A 22,064-nucleotide genomic window follows, 5' to 3' on the forward strand; every position below is an offset into this window, starting at 1 on the left:
TAGGTCAGTAAAATAGTTCAAAAAGTAAAATGTAGAGGCGCTTTTGATGTATGCTATTCCTTGGACATTTTTATTTATTTGATAAATAAAATTAGATGTATTTCATTTTTCAAATAAATAAAAATCCCAAGGAAAAATAGAAGCTAAGGAATTGAGGTTGCCAAAAAATTATATTTTAAGCAACATTATCTCCTCTAAACATAATTTTTTGGCAACCTCAATTCCTTAGCTACATGTTTCCCTTAGCTACTGCTTTTTCTTGGATATTTTTATTTTTGAAAAATAAATTCACATGTATTTTATCTATAAAATAAATAAAAATGTCCAAGGAAAAACAGTAGCTAGTAGTAGTTAGTAGCTAAGGGAAAGATGTAGCTAAGGAATTGAGGTTGCCAAAAAATTATGTTTAGAGGAAATAATGTTGCTTAAAATATAATTTTTATATATATAATATATTTTTTGCAATTTTTTGTGCATACTGTGGGGTTGGCTACACTGAAGTGCGCAAAAACAGGTATCTCTAGTCTTTTTGAAAGTGGGGGTGTGTGATGTGGGATATGGGATGCTGCAGTTGCATTCGCTGCATTCGTTTCATCAATTCTCGCTAGCTGCTCAACCTTACAGGTAGTTCAAAAAGTTCAAACTGGTCGGAACAAGTTAGACATCATTTTAACCACGTGCGAAAAGAAAAAAGGTACAGTTTATCAATTTATTAATTATGTATACACTGAGAAAACAAACTCACATTTTTTATTGTCCTAGCAGGGTAATCGTCGGGCAAAAATTGATTTTTGGGTTTTTAATGTTCTGATAAATAAAAAATAATGTGTCGATAATATAGATTACTGTATAGGTATATTACTTTTTACTTTGCAGCATGGTAAAAATTGATATGACAGGTTTGTATATAGGGATCTGACCTATGGGCCGGGTTTCGTCGCTCACGCACACATTTTATTGTGTAAAAGCTCATCTGTGAGGCAATATGGCGCATTCCAGATCGTTTTACTATAGTATGTTATTTTCAACAAACTATACCATATAAAATTTTCCAATGTAGTTTCAACGATCTGGAAATAGATCACTGTGCGCCACCACCTAAGTGGAAAAAATATATTTAATGGAAATTTACTTTATATTCAAAAAAAATTCAAAAAAAATATGAATTAAATTTAAAATATACACAGATTTGGGCATACTAAAATTAAATTTAAAAAAAATTTACAAAAAATAAAAAAAAAATTAAGAAAAAATTTAGGAAAAGTTTAATTTTAGTATGTCCAAAACTGTATATATTTTAAATTTAATTTATATTTTTTCTAAATTTTTTCTAAATTTAATTTTAGTATGCCCAAATCTGTATAGCCATTAAATTTAATTTATATTTCCATTATACATGTATATGAATTAAATATATTTTTTCCACTTGGGCAAATGCCATGGTGAATAGGTCAGATCCCTATATAGGTATAACAAATAATAATGAGCTAAATACAAAATACCCGGCCTTTACTACGCAGCCCGGTCATTTTTATTATAGAAAGTAGTAGTAAAAAATGTTAGTTTTTTTTCTCAGTGTAAAAATAAATAATCAATAATATGTTTCTAATTGAATAACTCATTAATTTTTTTTTTTTTTTTATAGACTAACCCGAAATATGGAACCTGTTGCAATTGATACTCAATGGATTGAAACATTCAAGTTAATTTCGAAAGAAGAGGTAAGTATTGAGTCATAATGTTGATGATGTTTTTTCATTATCAATTTCAAGTTGCTGTAATTTTTGTGTTACTAATTAAATCAAATAATTAATTAATGTTTATTTCATAGATCAACTCACCTACCAGAATAACTAAAAATGAAGTTTATCTATTTGAAACACGAACAGGAAAAAAATATGGATTTACAGGTGATGATAATAAGGACAATGTGAAAATGTTGAGTATAATAAGAGAACAATTTTTAGTACAGCGTAAAATGCGTATGATGCGCATGCAGCCACTATTTGCAAGTCAACCGAGACTTGAAAAAAGTAAGTAATAAAAATCAACACAAATTAACAATATAATTTTAAACCAAAAATGAAAAAAAAAATCACAAAACAATTTAATAATAATAATTTTTATTTTAGTTTGCAAAAACTGGGGAAATGATTTTGTTGATTCCAGCTTCACAACGTATATTTTTCCTAAACCAACCACTAAATCATTCAAAAGTCAAGAAGATGATTTAAAATATCTGATTAATCTCTGTGGATGTAATTTGACGGAACTTGACTTATATTATTATCCTTTTTCTCAAATAATGCAATTGATTAAATATAATTGTTTAAATCTAAAAAAACTCGTATTAAGATTTGAAGAAATAGAAAGTAAAGATTTTTATAATGTTTTTTCTAACATGAGTCATCTTGAAGGATTATCAATTTACTGGCACTGTGAAAATTTAACTTTACCAATGACTTTGATCGAGTCATTAGAACACGTTCGTGAAACCTTGAAAAATTTTGTCATTTCATGTGAATCTGGAGAATTTAGTGATCTAGAAGACACACCAGTTGAATCGATTTCTTCTGTAAGTATATAAATTTCACAACTATTACAATATAAAAAAAAAAATTTAATTCATTTTTTTTTTTTATTTTCAATAGCTAATAATAAATTATTCATTTTTCAGGTATTATCTCCAGAAACCGAAGCTTTAATGACTGTCATTAGTAGTATGAAAAATCTCAAGAGTGCGATAATCACATTGGATTACGATTTGACAGATAAATTTTTTATAAATCTTACTATTAATTCTAGAAATTTGAAATCCTTAATCATACGTAGTTCAAAAATAACGGATAAAGGCTTAATTGCTCTTAATAATTTACAAAACCTGCAAGTGTTTAGTCTTGGCTTAATGGGAACAAATATAGAAAATAAATTCATAACTGATCGGTCAGTTCAATGTTTGTTTAACAGCAAAATAAGAAGCTTGGACTTATCGAATTGCAGTCAAGTCACTAATAGCGCAATAATTGAACTTGATAAAAATTTGCCAAATTTACAATTTCTCAATATTGATAATACTAAAGCAACTATTGAAGTTTTAGAAGAAATTAACAGAAGAACTTAGCTCAACCGTATATGTGTCTTTTAAAATCCATGATTATAACTCCCTCGTAGTAGAGTTGGTACAGCTATTCTGCATCGTAGAACTTAACCGAGCACTGATGTTCAAGAGTTCATTTGTAAATACCACATTGTTTTTCGAAAACTTTAAAACTAAACATGTAATACAAGAATGCATTTGGCACCTAGAGAAATACTTGTAGGATAATTTTTAGGTGATCACAATTGTTTGTTTTTTAATTTTGTATAGAGAATTATTATTATAAATTGTAAATATTATCATGAGTACTCGACATCCTAATTGTATAACAAAATAATAATAATTTTAAAAATTTAAGTCTATTGATTAGTCTTGAAAAGTTGTAAACTCTGACCACAATGTTTTTTTAAAATTTCAAACATACAGTTGAATTAATTTAATCACTAATTTAATCGTGTATTGTATTATTTATTTATAGAAAACATTGTAATGTTCGATTGTAATAATTGATTTAAAAAAATGAATAATGTTGTGATTTTAATAAACCTACTTTATCAATTTATTTATATTTAGTTGTTACTTCTTGCCTCATGATAATAAAAAATATTTTACTGGCTTTTGACTCAATACTCTTGAAAAAACGTATTAAATCTACTTGTATTTGTCTTTTTTTTCTTGATTCATTTCTTTATGTATAGTGTCACTTATTTGTGATTCGTGAGGACCAAATATTCATAATCTCAAAGATATATAAACAAAATAATATTACAATGGAACAATGAATTTTTTTCTTTTTAATTTACTGTCAAGATAAAACATAGAAAATACAATTAATTATAAATTAAATAAAATAATGTACATATTCAAAGAAAGTGCAAGTTAATTGCTAGTTTGGCTATTGATATATGCAAAAGCATGTGTACCATGTACGTTGATTTAAAATCAGCGTTATGGAGATTGTACATGTTGCATTCAAAAGAACATGATTTTTGTGAAAAAAAAGAAGGAGAAATTCATCAGAAAATATTGCTTCATGTCCATATAGGCCATACCAGGTGTATTTATATTCTGATGCAACAACTAGTATTGCACCATAAAATTAAAATAAATTCAAGATGTAGTTCGAGAATGTATGTGACACCTGAAGTTTTTGATATACTTAGAAGATAATCACAAGTTTTTTATTTTTAAATTTGTATTTATAATAATTATTATGGAATGTAAATATTATCACGAATACATGACAGTTAAATTTTGTAACAATTAATGAATCGAAAAATAATGTTTATTTTTCAAAAAAACATTAATAACTAGAAAAAGGATAACAAGATTTTTTAAACAATAAGTGTATTGATACAAATTTACTGGCTAATATTTTTTTTTGTATCCAGTTGAATTTTATATAACAAAATGATGAATCTTACAATAATATATATTCTTCAAAAAAAAAAAATTGTACAACTAAAAAAAGGATAATAAAGGTTTTTAAAAAATTCGATTTTATAAATAAAAAATTTGTTTTTCAATATTTTTTTTTTTATTACAATCAAGATTTAGAAAAAAAAATTAATAAGTTATTTGAAATTGTTACTAAAATGTATCGAACTGTTTTTTTTTATTTTATTTTATTATTTAAACAAAACGCCAATTTTTTATTTTAATACTAATAAATATTTTTCATTTTATGATAATTGTTATAAAATGTTACAAGAAGAAACAGGTTTTTGAGGAGTTGTTGTTGACAACAAATTTTCAAGAACACTCATAAAAATTTCAGGATGTTTTTTTTTGTAAATATTAAATGTCTTACTTGACAAAATAGCTTGTAGATTTTCTTTTATAAATTTTAAACATTTTTTATTTAGTTCTTCAAGTTTATATATATCAGAACAAACAAGTCTACTTGCAAAATTATCAAAATTTATCGTTTTGCATATTATTGCTTCACAAATTTTTTTAAGACGATTAACCTGATATTTTTCAGCAACAGCAAGTAGTTCCATTGGCATTTTGTCAATGTTTGGTGATTCATCAGTATAAATATAATGTAAAAATTCTTCAAAAACATCTTCATCAATATCTTCAATGACAACTTCATTTTTTTCATTTTCTTTTAATTGTTCATAATCAAACATTGCAGCAAAAACAGGACTGCGTGCTCCAAGAATACCTTTAATTGCACGAAATGATTTTTGACCCACTTGAATAGTAACATCAGCTGATTTTTCATTTAACAAAAGATTTTTCCAGTCTTTTTTCAGTTGTGGTGTTGCAATATTTGTTAAAATTACAACAGAATGATTTTTTAGTTTCCTAGACATTCTTACTTTACAACAAATTTTAAATTCAAGGTTTCGAAAATATTCATTATTCAATGCATCATTCAAGGTTATTCCAAAGTGGCCAACAAGCCAATATACTTTTTTTTTTAGATCACTAAAATAATATTCTTTACTTACATCTTTATCAACAATTGATATTATTTTACATTCTGTTTGTAATTGTGACGTATCATTGAATTCATTGAATGATGTAGGATGTAATTGTATTGAAAGACATGTCACTCCTTCTAAGATTTTACAATTTGGATCTATTTCCAAAATCCATTCATCGTTAAAGTCAGAATAATGAGATGAAAATTTTGGTGATTTAATTTCTATTGGGTCATTCTTGACGTCATTAATTACCCATTCATATGTAAATTCACAAGTTTCTATACCAGTAACATAGTCTTGTTTTGACATTAAAACTTTGACGGAATCCTGGGTAACTACTGACATGATAATGTATATTCGGCTCAATAGTATTTGCGTATTTATATGTACAGGTTAATAACACTTAACTCAGACTGATGGGCAATAAAAACATGAACACATGGTGACTGGTGGCTGATGGGAGCAGATTCGAGCACATGGTTCAGCATCGAGAAATCTTTTAATAAATCAATCGAGTAATCGAAAAATCTATACAATCGATCGAACATATACTTATTGATAATTATTAATGGATGAGATAATAATGTATAACATTATAATTATAAACATTTTCTATTATAAAATAATATTTCTTAATATAAAAATAAACACATTATTTTTTCAAAATAACTTTCATATTACGAAGGTTTTGGTTTATATTTTCGAATTCTCGACGTTTAACATAAGCTTTAAATCATCAAAAATACCTGTTCAGACTTCAGGGCGTGAATCTGTGACGTGAACCAACGAAAAAATCCTGCTACAACCCATACTAGATTATATGAGTTGCAGTAGGATTTTCTCGACCGATCACGTCGACAATTCAGCCCATTTATTTTTTAATAAAAACTTGACAACCAAAAAAAGGATAATATATAAGGTTTTAAAAAAAATGAGTCATTGATAAAAATTTATACCTCAATAATTTTTTTTATATTTATTATTATATGAGATTTAGACAAAAATTGAGTAAGTTATTTCGGAATGTTTATAAGAGCTATGTATATAAAACTGAAAGTTTGTTGTAAACAAAACACCAATGAATATTTATTGTACCAAACACCAATGAATATAATATTGTTATGAAATACTACACAAAGAAAAAGGTTTTTGAGAAGTTGCTGTTGACAACAATTCCTCAAGAGCACTTACAAAAACTTCAGGATGTTTTTTTTTGTACGCTTTAAATGTCTCATTCGACAAAATATCTTTCAAATTTTCTTTCATAAATTTTAAACATGCTTTATTTAATTTTCTAAGATGACATTTATCAGAACAAACAAGTATACTTGCAAAATTATCAGAATTTATCGTTTCACATAATATTGTTTCACAAATATTTTTAAGACCATCAACCTGATATTTATCAGCAACAGCAAATAATTCCATCGGCATTTTCTTAACATTCAGCGATTCACCAGTATAAATATAATGTAAAAATTCTTCAAAAACCTCTTCATCAATATCTTCAATGACAATTTTATTTTTTTCATTTTCTTTTAATTGTTTATGATTAAACATTTCAGCAAAAACAGGACTGCGTGCTCCAAGAATGCCTGTAATTGCACGGAACGATTTTTGACCCACTTCAATGGTAACATCAGCTGATTTTTTATTTAACAAAAGTTTCCCCAAGTCTGCACTCAATTGTTGTGTTTCAATAAATTTCGGAGTGACATCAGAATTATTTGTTAGTTTTCTAGACATTTTTATTATACAACAAATTTTAAGTTCATCATTTTGTAAATATCCATTGGATGGATCGAAAAAGTCTGATGTCTTTATAAAAAAGTCCCATGTGATTTTTTGACAAAATTTATCAAAATCATATTCTTTAGTCATTTCTCTTCTATCATTAATTATTAATTTACATTCTGTTTGTAATTTTGAAGTATTAAATGAATGAATATGTAGATCAAATAATATATATGCTGAATTTTTACAATCGGTATCTACTTGATATATTTTCAAAGTCCATGTATCGTTAAAATCAGAATATTGAGATGAAAAACTTGGTAATCCAATTTTTTTTCTGGTCCCGTGACGGAAGTTTTTAATTGCCCATTCATGACTGAATTCACATGTTTCTATACCAGTCACATAATCATGGTTTGACATTAAAAGTTTAGTGGAAGTTGTAGCAAGTAATGGCATGATTACGTATATTAATTGTAATTAATTCCTAAACCGATAAATTTGTTTCAGGCTCAATCGTATTTGCGTATTTACGTAAAGGTCAACACTTGACTCAGGACTGATGGGCAATAAAAAAATCAACACCTGGTGGCTGATGGGAGCAGATTCGAGCACATGGTTTAGCATCGATAAACCTTTTAATATATCAATCGATTAATCGAAAAACAGCAACATCGATCGATATATTATATGTGCGTTGATAATTATCAATGATTAAGGGAGAACGGTACGTATCATATCAACCAAAAGTTTTGTCCCTGAGCTCTATTTTTGCCTGTACCAAAACCAGTCGCTGACGTGAAAACTTTTGATTTTTTTTTACCCACACAATTAAAAAAAATTTACACCTACACAACAAAAGCGATTTGGCTACGTTTGGCCTTAGTAAACACGCGTTTTAGAGACGCAGTCGATAATATACCATGAAATTTATAACACGAATCCAATGCGTAGTTGCCATATTTTTGTTGAGAAGAAAAAAAAATGATAAAATTAGCGTTTTTTTTTTTTTTATTTGCTATTTTTTATAAACAATTAGATAGTATCTGACAAAACTAAAACTGTCAATCTGTTCTAAATAACTTCATTTACTTACATTCACAAAAAAACACTATACAAAATAATTCCCGATTTCCCGTCTATATTTTTTTTTTGCAATAACTACTGTCATTGGTACTACTGCCATAACTAGGGTCATTATTTCATTACTCCATAAGGGCCAGTTTTTTCATCCATAGTTATAGGAATCTGCTGGCTCGACATTAACTACCTCAGTTAACTATCTATGGGTTTAAAACATATACAATTAATACATGTAAGTTGACATTATAAAAACATAATCCTTAGTTGGTTAACTAAAGATTACAGAGCGTCGAGCCTGCAGATTTCTATAACTATGGATGAAAAAACTGGGCCGGTTTTGTAGTCCATAGTTAAGTTAACATGGTATAGTATAGTACAGGGAAGAGGAACGTTGGACTATACCAAAAAACTGTAACTATGGACTACAAAAAGTCAAAAATGGGTTGTTATTCTTATACGGTTTTGTAGACCATAGTTAAGTTAACATGGTATAGTATAGTACAGTGAAGAGGAACGTTGGACTATACCAAAAAACTGTAACTATGGACGACAAAACCCGCCCTAAGATAATAATGTATAAAATTTTCTAACATTGCGAACATTTTCCATTATTTCTCTGGTGTAAAAATACACACATTCTTTTTCCAGAATATTTATGTTTCCAAAATTCTGGTTTAATTATTATCAACTTAATTAGACAGCTGATTATTATTGACAATTATTAGATGATGTAAAGTACAATACTAACAAATAAAATAGAAAAAAAAGCTGCGTGGTTGAATTAAGAAGAGCTCTGGCATTTGATAATTAAGCTGTTGATATAAAAAGACTGACTTGAGTAATTATTTTACTTGATTATTTGATTTACATGATTAACACAGGTTTATAGAACATTTTTATTAGCATATCATCTAAACTTAGTTATTATAGATTTTAAATGACAATATATCATTCGATTTATCAAATTATCAAAGGAATTGTAATCGAGTATTACATCAACTTACGAAGAACAATTATACCTAGTGAAGCCACTAAATCAGACGATGGTCAGTTTATAAAATATTTAGATTCAATATTTTTTAAATTAACACAATTATTTATTGAATAAATTATACAGATTTAAAGAAGGTGCAAGTAGGAGCGGTGCTAGTATAGCTATTGATGGATGCAACAGCATGTGCATATAACAAATGTATTTATAAAATATAAATTAATATATTTTTAAATTTATTTATATTTCAAATTATTTTTATGCTTTAAATGTGTTACTAATTAGGCTGAAATTAATTTTTTTATGCTATATCAAATACCTTTTTTTCTCACTTATTTAAAAAAAAAAAAAAATCACAATTCTTATTTGCATAATAAAAAATTTAAAAATATTAATAAACAAATAAAGTACAATGACAGTGCTTAAACGTGATAACAAAAATAATAGTGCAAAAAAATTTAGGCCATTAATATTAAATAAAAAAATAAAATAGCGATGATAATTATTAAAAATTGTAAGATGAAAATGAAAATAAAATATAATTTCAAATGCTGAGACAATTTGTAATTAATTTTGTCAACTAATAAATTCATTAATTTATAAATTTAAATAATTTTATTTTCATTCATTTATTTATCGATATAGAGTGATAAACATAAAAATAACTTGGTACCACGGTACGTGCACGTAACTTCATAATTTGTAAATATTTGTATTGTCCTTTTTATATTTGATAAATGTTTGCATGATTAGTTGATCACCATGTCAACTTGTGATGACCATTGGTTGACGACTATGACTGAATAAACTAAATGAAACGATTAAAGGACTACTAAAAAAGGATAATATATAAGGTTTTTAAAAAAATGAGTCTATTGATGAAAATTTATAATTCAATATTTTTCTTTATATATTATTATAGGAGGTTTTTAATGAAACAAATGGTATTCTTGTGTTTGGTACTGATCCACCATCCCCACAAGAAGTATCAAGTTCTTTAAAGTTCTTTATCAAACGGATTGTTGCTGCTTTCGAAAACATTTAATATTTAATATATTTGAAAGAAAATACATATATTTAAATGAGCACAAATATAATAAAACGAACAGTAATATAAAAAAAAATGTTACGGATTATTGAAGGTTTATTCTTTTTGTTTTCATTGACACTGTAAGTCATCAGTGCTGACTTCTGAAAAACTGATATGATAATCAGGCATGGTAACCAGACTTTTTTTATCATATGAATTTGTATATAATTACTATAAATTTCAAATATTATTATAAATTCATGACAGTCGAATTTTATAACATAATAATGGATTTGAAAATAATATCTATTTTTCAAAAACAAACTGAACAACTGAAAAAAAGAAAATGATCAATAAGGTTTCTCAAAAAAATAAGTCTTGATAAAAATTCATTTTTTGATATTTTTTTATTTTTATTTATTTAGATTTAGAAAAAAATTGAATAAGCTTTTTCAAAATGTTTATAAAATATTAAAAACTCAGTATCTTTTTCTTTGAACAAAACACCAATGGATATTTTTATGACAACAGCAACTGATCAAGAACATTTAAAAAAAATTCAGGATTTTTTTTTTCGTCAACTTGAAATGTCTCATTTGACATAACATCTTGTAAATTATTTTTCATGAATTTTAAACATTTTTCATGTAATTCTTTAAGATTATACTTATCAGAAAAAACGAGTATACTTGCAACATTATCAGGGTTTATCGTTTTGCCAATTACATTTTTACAAAAATTTTTAAAGCGATCCGCAACCTGATATTTTTCAGCAACAGCAAATAATTCCATCGGCATTTTGTTAACATTCGGTGATTCACCAGTATATATATAATGTAAAAATTCTTCAAAAACATCTTCATCAATATCTTCAATGACAACTTTATTTTTTCCATTTTCTTTTAATTGCTCATGATCAAACATTGCAGCAAAAACAGGACTGCGTGCTCCCAGAATACCTTTAATTGCACGAAATGATTTTTTACCTACTTGAATGGTAACATCAGCTGATTTTTCATCAAACAAAAGTTTCTCCAAGTCTGCACTCAATTGTTGTGTTCCCATAAATTTCGGAGTGACATCAGAATTATTTTTTAGATTTCTAGACATTTTTATTATACAACAAATTTTAAGTTGATCATTTTGTAAATATCCGTTCGATGGATCAAAAAAGTCTGATGTCTTAATAAAAAAGTTCCATGTGATTTTTTGTCGAAATTCATCAAAATCACATTCTTTAGTCATTTCTCTTCTATCATTAATTATTAATTTACATTCTGTTTGTAATCCTGAACTATTAAATGATTGAACCTGTAGATCAAATAATATATATGCTGAATTTTTGCAATCGGTATTAGTTGGATATATTTCCAAAGTCCATATATCGTTAAAATCAGAATATTGAGATGAAAAACTTGGTGTTGTAATTTTTTTTTTGGTCCCCAGACGGAAGTTTTTAATTGCACATTCATTACTGAATTCACAAGTGTCTATACCAGTCACATAATCATGGTTTGACATTAAAAGTTTAGTGGAAGTTGTAGCAATTAATGGCATGATTTTTTATAATAATTGTAATTATTTTCCAAACTGATAAATTTCTTTTAGGCTTAATCGTATTTGCGTATTTATTTACAGGTTATAACACTTAACTCAGGTCTCAGGACTCAGACTGATAGGCAATAAAATCGTCAGCACCTGGTGGTTGATGGAAGCAGTTTCGAGCACGTGGTTTAGTATCGATAGACCTTTTATTAAATCAATCGATTAATCGAAAAATGTACAGCATTGATCGATCTATTATATGTACGTTGATAATTATTAATGATTGAGATAGTAGTGTATAAAATTTTCTAACATTATGAACATTTTCTATCATTTCTTTGATGTAAAAATACACAAATTCTTTTTTCAGAATTTTTATGTTTCTAAAATATTAGTTTATTTTTTTGTTCGATTCCTCGCATTTTGTACAAATTTTTTACCATAACTTCAAAACATAGAAAATTTATATATAAATTTTATAGGTATATATATAAAACTAACTAATAAAAACGAATAATGAGGTTTTTGGAAAATTAAATCTATTGATCAGTAACTGTGAATATATTTTTGCAAACATTGTTTTTTGAAACAGTTCAATTAATTTAATTACTAATTTTATTGGACTGTTTTTCCGTAATAAATTGACTTTACCTAATATTGTACTATTTATCTAAAAAAATTATTCAATAATTTGATTGCAATAATTTGATTACAAGATTGAATCATGTTGTGATTTTAATAAATTTTTTTACGAATGTATTTTCATCTGCTTGTCATTTAATGCTTTACAATAAAAAAAAAATAGTGTACTGGTGAAAACTTATCTTTCAATAGTTTGTTATTGTTTTTACAATAGCAGTTGAGAAAAAAATTGAGTAATTATTATTTTAAAAAATTAATAAATTTTAAAGGAACACTAATTTTGATTTTATGAATGAAAATTAATTTTATTTGTTGATATATTATTTGCATACTTTTTGTTTCTCATTTGCAACTGAATGAAAAATTATATTAAATTTTAAAAAAACTTTCACAGATATATCATATATGAATTCTTTTTATTCTTGCAAATCACCATTATGGCCACTTGGTAAATTATACTAAGTTTATTATAAGATGTAATAGGATTTTCTTGATCGATCACGTCGACAAGCCCATTTATTTTTTAATAAAAACTTAACCAAAAAAAGGATAATATAAGGTTTTTAAAAATGTAAGTCTATCGATAAAAATTTATATTTCAGTATTTTTTTAATATTTATTATCATAAGAGGTTTAAACAAAAATTGAGCAAGTTATCTCAAAATGTTTAAAAGCTGTATAGAACTGAAAGTTTGTTGTAAACAAAACACCAATGAATATTTATTGTCATATAATATTGTTATGAAATACTACACAAAGAAAAAGGTGTTTGAGAAGTTGCTGTTGACAACAATTCCTCAAGAGCACTTACGAAAACTTCAGGATGTTTTTTTTTGTACACTTTAAATGTCTCATTCGACATAATATCTTTCAAATTTTCTTTCATGAATTTTACACATGCTCTATTTAATTTTTTAAGATGATATTTATGAGAACAAACAAATATACTTGCAAAATTTATCGAATTTATCGTTTCGCATAATATTGTTTCACAAATATTTTTAAGACCATCAACCTGATATTTATCAGCAACAGCAAGTAGTTCCATTGGCATTTTGTCAACATTTGATGTTTCACCCGTATAAATAAAATGGAAAAATTCTTCAAAAACATCTTCATCAATATCTTCAATGACAACTTTATTTTTTTCATTTTCTTTGAATTGTTCATGATCAAACATTGCAGCAAAAACAGGACTGCGTGCTCCCAGAATACCTTTAATTGCACGAAATGATTTTTGACCAACTTGAATGGTAACATCAGCTGATTTTTCATTTAACAAAAGTTTTTCCAAGTCTCCACTCAATTGTTGTGTTGCAGTAAATTTTGAAGTGACATCAGAATCATTTGTTAGTTTTCTAGACATTTTTATTGTACAACAAATTTTAAGTTCACCATTAAGTAAATATCCATTCAATGGATCCAACAAGTCTGATGTCGAAATGAAAGAGTTCCATGTAATTTTCTTTGGAAATTCATCGAAATTATATTCTTTACTTTTTTCTCTTCTGCTAGTAATTTTCAATTTACATTTTGTTTTTAATAATTGTGGAGTATTAGATGATTGAGGTTGTAGATCAACTAATATCCATGCTGGCATTGTTAGATCAGTATTACTTGGATATATTTCCAAAATCCATTCATCGTTAAAATCAGAATATCCAGATGAAAAACTTGGTGACTTAATTTTTTTCCTAGTCCACTGAATGATGTTTATAATTGTCAATTCATAACTGAACTCACAAGTTTCTATACCAGTAACATAATCATGATTTGTCATCAAAAGTTTATTGGTAGTTCTAGCAATTACTGACATGATTACGTGTATCAATTATAATTAATTTCCAAACTGTTAACTGATAAATTTGTTTTAGTCTCAATCGTATTTCCGTGTTCATGTACAGGTTAACTCACGTCAATCTCAAACTGTATATATGTAATGGGCAATGAAAACATTTAACAAACCTCGTGGCTGATGGGAGCAGACTCAAGGCTGGTTTTGTAGTCCATAGTTACAGTTTTTGGTACAGTCTAACGTTCCTCTTCCCTATACTATACTATACCATGTTAACTTAACTATGGACTACGAAAACCGGCCTTAAAGCACGTGGTTTAGCATCGATAAACTTTCTAATAAATCAATCGATTAATTGAAAAATCTACAGCATCAATCGATATATTATATGTACGTTGATAATTATTAATGATTTAGATATAATAATGTGTAAAATTCTCTAACATTATGAACATTCTCTATTATTTCTTTGATATAAAAATACATACATTCTTTTTTCGAAATTTTCATGTTTCCAAAATCTTGGTTAATTTTTTTATTCGATTCCTCGACATTACGTACAAACATTTTTACCAACTTCAAAGCATAAAAAATTTATAAAAAACTAATAAAAACGAATAATAAGGTTTTTAAAAAATTTAGTCTATTGATTAGTCTTAAAAAATTGTAAATATGTTTTTGCAAACATTGTTTTTTGAAATTTTAAACATACAGTTCAATTAATTTATAATTACTAATTTATATCTACTACTATATTTTTTATTTGAATCGGGTTATACTCGATGTTATCAATTGTCTAATCATATATCAAGTCACAAGTTTCCGTACTAGTAACATAGTTTTGTTTTGGCATTATAAGTTAAACGGAATCCTGGGTAGATCTACCAATAGTATACTGACATGATTGCCAATGATTGTGTTAATTAATATTTGTTTTTAGACTAATTAGTTTTTTTTTTTTTTTTTTTGCACGATCATACTTATTTGTACAACTAAACTCTGGCTGATCCGCCAACACTTAATGCAGTTCTACTGCGACATTAACTCTTTTAAATTTTTTAGTACTCAATTTTTGAGAGATTTAAAAGATTCCATGGGACTTGGGTTCAAACTGAAACCAGCTAAAGACCCAGAAAACAATAGCGTTACCAGATATATATTAGATATATATGTACCCGGCTTCCGTAGATTGTCTTCAACAATTCATGCCGCATGCGCACATCTAGCTGTACGTATAAAACAGTGGTTTCAAGTTCATGCCATCAGTACACTGCACACTACACCTCACTACGCTTTGACTATTCCGTGTGACTACTGTGCACCTCTCAAAAATTTACTATTACGTAGGCGAAGCCTATAGTATTAAATTCATACACGTTTTAAAATGATCATATCTAATAAATGTTGAAGGATCTATTGCAAATTATTATTCTTCTATGAAAATACTAAAACCAGATACTAAAGTAATTTTAATTGTTATTAATTTATTATTAACAAAAACGATCACGTAATTTTCAAAGTCAATAAGAAAACTGAACAAATCATGGATGCACCGCATGACGAATTTATATAATTAAGTTGATTGTAATGTCGTTAGATTGTTAATACCCTTTTATGTTTTGTAATCTTTAAAAATTTTAATCAAGCTTTGTTTATAGTCAAATTAATTGTCTTTGATAATCTGATAAAATTTTCTGATAATTCTTAATTAGATATGCAATTGATAACAATCACTATCAGCTTATGTTACTAGTAACAAAGTGATTTTGCGTTTTATAAGACAGTTTAATTTAATATCATTTTTAGTTTAATAAAACTTTTTATGTTAATTTGTTGTTATCCAATATAAATACTAGATTTTATTTTAACATTTTTCTTCTAAAAAAAGTAAACATTACTTTCATTTACATTGCTTGATCATTAGTTTATATTACATGATTAGACTACTATGCAAATTTTTCGTAATCATTTCTAAAAAGATTTTTTAGTTAAAAAAATTTGAACATTTATTTTTTTATATTTGTATTGATTTTTTAACAATTAATAATAAAATTATTAATTCAATATGTAATCAAATTTATCTGTATTTTGATTTATTACATAATTTAATAGGTTTAATCAATTTGTAAATTATTAATCATGAATTTGAAAATGAACTATATTTTGGAGTTTTGAAAATTTTCAATTTTCAATAGAACGAATCCGTTACTAAAATTTTTTTTTATTTTTTGTTTTGGTAAACTTTGTTCTAAAATCGAGTGAGTAAGCATGGGTATCAAGTTTTACATGGGATTCATTGTATTCTTCATATACATATGTTGTGAGTATACTTGTTGTTTTTTTTTTTTTTTTTATAATTACAATCTTCATAATGAAATTTTCATTGATAATTTAATAATTTTTTCAGGTGTATATTCAGGTGTTATTAGGATTAAATACGCAATATGTCAAAATGGCGTGGATGTTACAGAAAGTCTCAACGGAACAAATGGTATGGTTGTATATCGTACAGGTCCACGTCCGGCATCACCATGTGAATCTACATCACCACCTACATCTACATCACCAGCTACATCTACATCACCAGCTACATCTACATCACCACCTACATCTACATCACCACCTACATCTACATCGGCACCACAATACAAGAAGTATCAAATTCTTTTCAGTTTCCTATCAGTTGGACTGTTAAAATGCTTTTAATTATATAGTCAAAATGCATTAATTTAATTTCACTGATAATTATTTAAATTATTATGAATTGTATTTTAAACGAAAATAATGGTAAACATTTTTTCAAAAATAAGTTTTTAAATTTAGATAATTAATTTTGTTTCAATAATGAAAATTAATATCCTGTCATTTTATATTTAACTTGTAGCATTGATGGGTCATAATAAAATGACTCTGCGTTTTTTAAAATAAATAATTCACAACAACTTTAATCGATGATTTTTTCTTTATTCAAAAAATTTTATGGTACAGTGGTTTTGTCCAATAATAAAAAAAAAAATATATAAAACAATATGACTATAATAAAATAAATGAATAATTGAATAATTTTTCTTTTTGTTTTTATTATTGATAAGCCCAAGTACTGTGTGTTATTAATTATGAAAACTGATGAAATATAAGCAGGCATGCTTATCAAATATTATTTCTTATTATGAAAATAAACAGCATATATTCAAATTGGTTTATTCATTATCAATTATTTATCTTTAAATGTCTAACTTATGAAAATTTTATGATTTTTTAAATCTTACATGTTTTAATAATTTTTTATGTATTTTTTACACAAGAAATTGGAAATCAATTATTTATAACAAAATAATAATAAATTTCAAAATAATGCTTATGAAAATTTCTTATGAATTTTTTAATATTTAATTTTTTTATTACAGTAAAGGTTTAAAAAAAAAATGTTAGAAATACAAATGAAACTTTTGAAATTGTCAAAGAAATGATAGAACTAACAAAATATCATAAAAAACCAATATTTGTTTATGTATTTTTTGAAGATCGTGATGATACTTTTAAATCATTAGTGCTATCAAGTGTATTTTTTAAATCTAATTTTAATACTCGCAAATACATCGATATACTATAATCTAGCTGTCGTGAGTTGTTGCATCTTTTGTCGTCAGGTTTGGCTTCATCTATAGTCAGTAAATAATATTAAAAACTACAATGATATTATTATTATTTATTGTATTATTATAATTTATAAAAAAAGTTTAGATGCCAGTAGATTTAAGGTGACTTGAAAATTATCTATCTTGTAAACTCTAATTTTGTGAAAATCTTTTTTCAATTTAATTTATTTATTAACACATGTACTATCTCCATTATAAAGTTAAGTATATTAATTAGATCAATTTACAAAAGATTAAAAAGTGGGCAAAAAGTTATGCCAGCTTACCTGAGGTATTATCAGCTGATTTGATAAATTTTAGATAAATTTTTAATGAAAATTATTATAGCAATTGTTTGAATTAAAAATAATAAAAACACCAACTTTATTGAGCAAATGTACAATGTTGTTATTGTTGTTTTTATTTATAGGTATACTTAAATAATTGATAAATTAAAAACATCATCATTACACAAAATAAAAGTAAAGTCCATAAAATTTTTTATTTAAAAGTGTCTTATATTTAACATATCTTTTCGTGGGTATTGTTATTAATAATAACTTATTATCAATATTTTTTTTAACGAAAATAATCCGATTACCACAACATGCATCACGTTTACATGTAAAATTATATAAATTTAGAAATTCTTGTCTCATTTTTGTTGTTATGAGTGAGTACCAATTATCATAAACAACACAAACACATTATTATTTAAATAATTCATAAAATAATAATTGTTCATCGATAAGGAATTCCTTCTTGTTTAGTCTAAATGAAATAAAATCATTATTCCAACAACCTTATCTGTATATATACTATGTTTATTTTATTTTATTTTTTTTATTTATTTTAAATAAAAGTTTCCAATTTTCAATTTTTCCAGAGATGACAGAGGATAAGTTTCCAATATAATTAAAAAAAACACCAAATTGATATTTTAATAAGCTTTAAAATAAATGCAATAGTAAAAGTTATAAAAGGACAAAATAAACTAGTATAATGGAAAAAATATTAGGATCTTATTATTTATCAGAAGCACGCCATTGGGATATATAACACATCATGGTTTGACGATTTTGCCTGTGGGGATGAAATTTCCAACGCATCGTCACTCATTTTGTAAAGTTGTTGATAACAATATTAAAAACATGATAAGGTTTATTTTTAGTCAGCTAAAATGCGTTGTTGTTAAGTTACTTGAAAATATTCTAGAATTTTTTCTAGCAACACCAACTTTTCCATTTTCTATTTAAAAAAACCAATATTTAATTAAAAAAAAAAACAAAAAAATAATTTATATTTATAATAACTCAAGTACTATTTATAATAATTCAATTTATAATAATTCAAGTAACTTAACAACAAACCATTTTAGCTGACTAAAAATAAACCTTATCATGTTTTTAATATTGTTATCAACAACTTTACAAAATGAGTGACGAAGCGTTGGAAATTCCATCCCCACAGGCAAAATCGTCAAACCCATCCTAATAATACTCCTAACACTGACGTGTCTTTTCTAATGACAAGTCATGTGCTTATCTTTTTCCAAATTTCACTGCTTATATAAATACGCCTGAATCACTATGCCAGTCAGTTAGACTCTTGACAAAGTTACTTGGACACGTTTATAAAATTACCAATAATTATAAGGCCATGTACAACTCTATAAAATTATAGTTCTTTAATAAATAAAAAGTTCTAGATAAATTGTAATAAAATAACTCATTTAAAATTAGTTATTATATTTATTTGGAATACAACATAATTATTTAATTGTTGTTACCAAAAAGGGTCATCCTTAAAATGGCCGAAAGATATGATACACGGCCAAATACAACAAAAAGTCTTTATCAATTAAGTGTTTCAGCAGTTGCTAAAAAATTTAATAGTCATAAAAAAAATTTGACTTATTTACCAGACAGTGTTTTTTTTGACATCTATTATCAGGTATTGAATATAATTTTATTTTTAAATTCAAAATCACTACTCATAATTGCTCCAAAAAAAAAAAAACAAAAAAATTCACTGCTTTTTTTCAATTGAAACATAAAATTTTATAGCTGTTTGTCATCAAGGATTATTGGATTAAAAATTTTTTTTTATTTTCAGTTTTTTATACATGATGAATGTTATCACTTGATAACAATTTTATTCATATTAAAAATAATAATAATTAAACTGTCATTGTTATTGCTTTCAATTAATTAAATATTGTTTTTTTTTCTGTTTTAAACAGCTTTTTAAGGAACGAAGATTATGTCTTCTTGGTGGTGAATTGAGTGATTTAGAAAAATTTACAAGAATGTTAAAAGTAAGCAATCAAAGAATACATTTATTACAAATATTTCAAACACTAATGGATCATGGAACAAAAATTGGTAATGAGTTATCAATAAGTTACAGTGCATGCTGTTTAGAAGTTAGAAAAAAGCCACATTTACAAAAAAATACAATAAATTTGGGCTTAAAACTTGGTTGTTTTTTGAGTGATGCTGGATGGTATTTAGAAAGTGAAAAAGTCTTAATTGAATGTCGTAATTTATGTTTAATTGATGATGATAGTACAGATAATTGGTGTCGTATATTAGATTGTTGTCATAAATTATTACATTCACAAGCAGCATATTGTTCATTCTATGGTGCTGCCGAAACACATATATTAGCATTAGATACAGCTAAAAAATTGGTAAATGTATTATACAAAGATTGTAGTCATGCTGCATTATATTCAGAATTTAGTGTGTTATTTTTCATAAGAAGTGAATATGATGATGCATATAAATGGAGTATATTAGCATTAACAGAATTAAAAAATAATTTACCAGCAATAATAATAATTGATGTATTAAGACAAGCAGCAAAATCATGTGTTGTTAAACGTGAATTTAAAAAAGCTGGTTTATTAATAAAACAAGCTGTTTATTTATCACGTGAAATATTTGGTACTGAGCATCCAAAATATTGTGATGTATTAATTGATTATGGTTTTTATTTATTAAATTATGATAGTATTAAAAATAGTGTATCTGTATATCAAACAGCACTTGATATTAGAAAAAAAATATTTGGTAAAACAAATTTACATGTTGCAATTGCACATAGAGATTTAGCATATGCATTATATTCACAAAATTATAGTTCTCGTAAATTTACACCAGCAAATGAACATGCTGAAAGAGCCATTGAAATAATGGAAAAATTATTACCATCAGAACATCTTATGTTGGCTAGTGCAAAACGTGTACAAGCACTTATACTTGAAGAAATTGCACTTGATAATGCAACATCTGAACAATTATTACATAAATGTAAATCTTTACATGTATCAGCATTAAAATTAGCACAAAAAGCATTTGGTCAATATAATGTACAAACAGCTAAACATAATGGTGATTTAGGAAGACTTTATCAAAGTATGAGAAGATTCAAGGTATCTATTAAATAATATTTAATTAAATATATTTTAATAAAAGACAAATTTATATTTTCTATTTATTATATTTTTAAAGGATGCTGAATTTATGATTCTCAAGGCAATTAGCATTAAAGAAGAACTTCTTGGTTCTGAGCATTACGAAGTTAGTATGAGTATTGGTCATCTTGCATCACTTTATAGTTTTGACATGGCTAGACATCGAGATGCTGAAAAACTTTATCATCGTAGCATCGCAATAAGTAAGAATAAAAAATTATTAAAAAATAAAAATCATAAATAAATTTTCCACATGTTAAATGTTAACAATAATTTTCTAGATCTCAAGTTGTTTGGAAAGAGCTATAGGGGTCTTGAGTATGATTATCTTGGATTACTTCATGTTTACAGTGAACTCGATGAGACTGATAAATATTTGGAATACACTGATATATTAAATACATGGAAAGAATTGCGTGATAAACATGCTCAATTGGAAGATCCACCAATTGATCTCTACAAACGACCACAACCAATTGCTGACATTATAAAAACATTTTTTGAAATGTAAATAATATCATGTGACACCTGAAAAACTTGATATACTTGAATTTCAATATAATTACAACTTTTTTTTTTATGTTAAATTTGTATAT

The 22,064-nt window shown here is 25.9% G+C and overlaps 2 protein-coding genes across 2 annotated transcripts; one reads left to right on the forward strand and one right to left on the reverse strand.

The window, feature by feature from the left end:
- Window positions 1-10,105: 10,105 nt before the first annotated feature.
- On the reverse strand, window positions 10,106-14,373 carry LOC122853927. The gene is made up of 4 exons (XM_044154335.1): window positions 14,088-14,373; window positions 13,736-13,988; window positions 11,293-11,472; window positions 10,106-10,172 (listed from the first exon to the last, which is right to left on the reverse strand). The coding sequence occupies exons 1-4, from the start codon at window positions 14,371-14,373 to the stop codon at window positions 10,106-10,108; spliced, it is 786 nt and encodes a 261-aa protein (XP_044010270.1).
- Window positions 14,374-19,770: 5,397 nt separating this feature from the next.
- On the forward strand, window positions 19,771-21,979 carry LOC122855155 (amyloid protein-binding protein 2-like). The gene is made up of 4 exons (XM_044156320.1): window positions 19,771-19,943; window positions 20,233-21,426; window positions 21,506-21,671; window positions 21,750-21,979. Exons 1-4 carry the CDS (start codon window positions 19,800-19,802, stop codon window positions 21,977-21,979), a joined length of 1,734 nt encoding a protein of 577 aa, XP_044012255.1. The 5' UTR covers window positions 19,771-19,799.
- Window positions 21,980-22,064: the final 85 nt, after the last annotated feature.

Source organism: Aphidius gifuensis, linkage group LG4 (assembly GCF_014905175.1).
Source record: "Aphidius gifuensis isolate YNYX2018 linkage group LG4, ASM1490517v1, whole genome shotgun sequence".
In the NCBI taxonomy this organism is placed as follows: domain Eukaryota; kingdom Metazoa; phylum Arthropoda; class Insecta; order Hymenoptera; family Braconidae; genus Aphidius; species Aphidius gifuensis.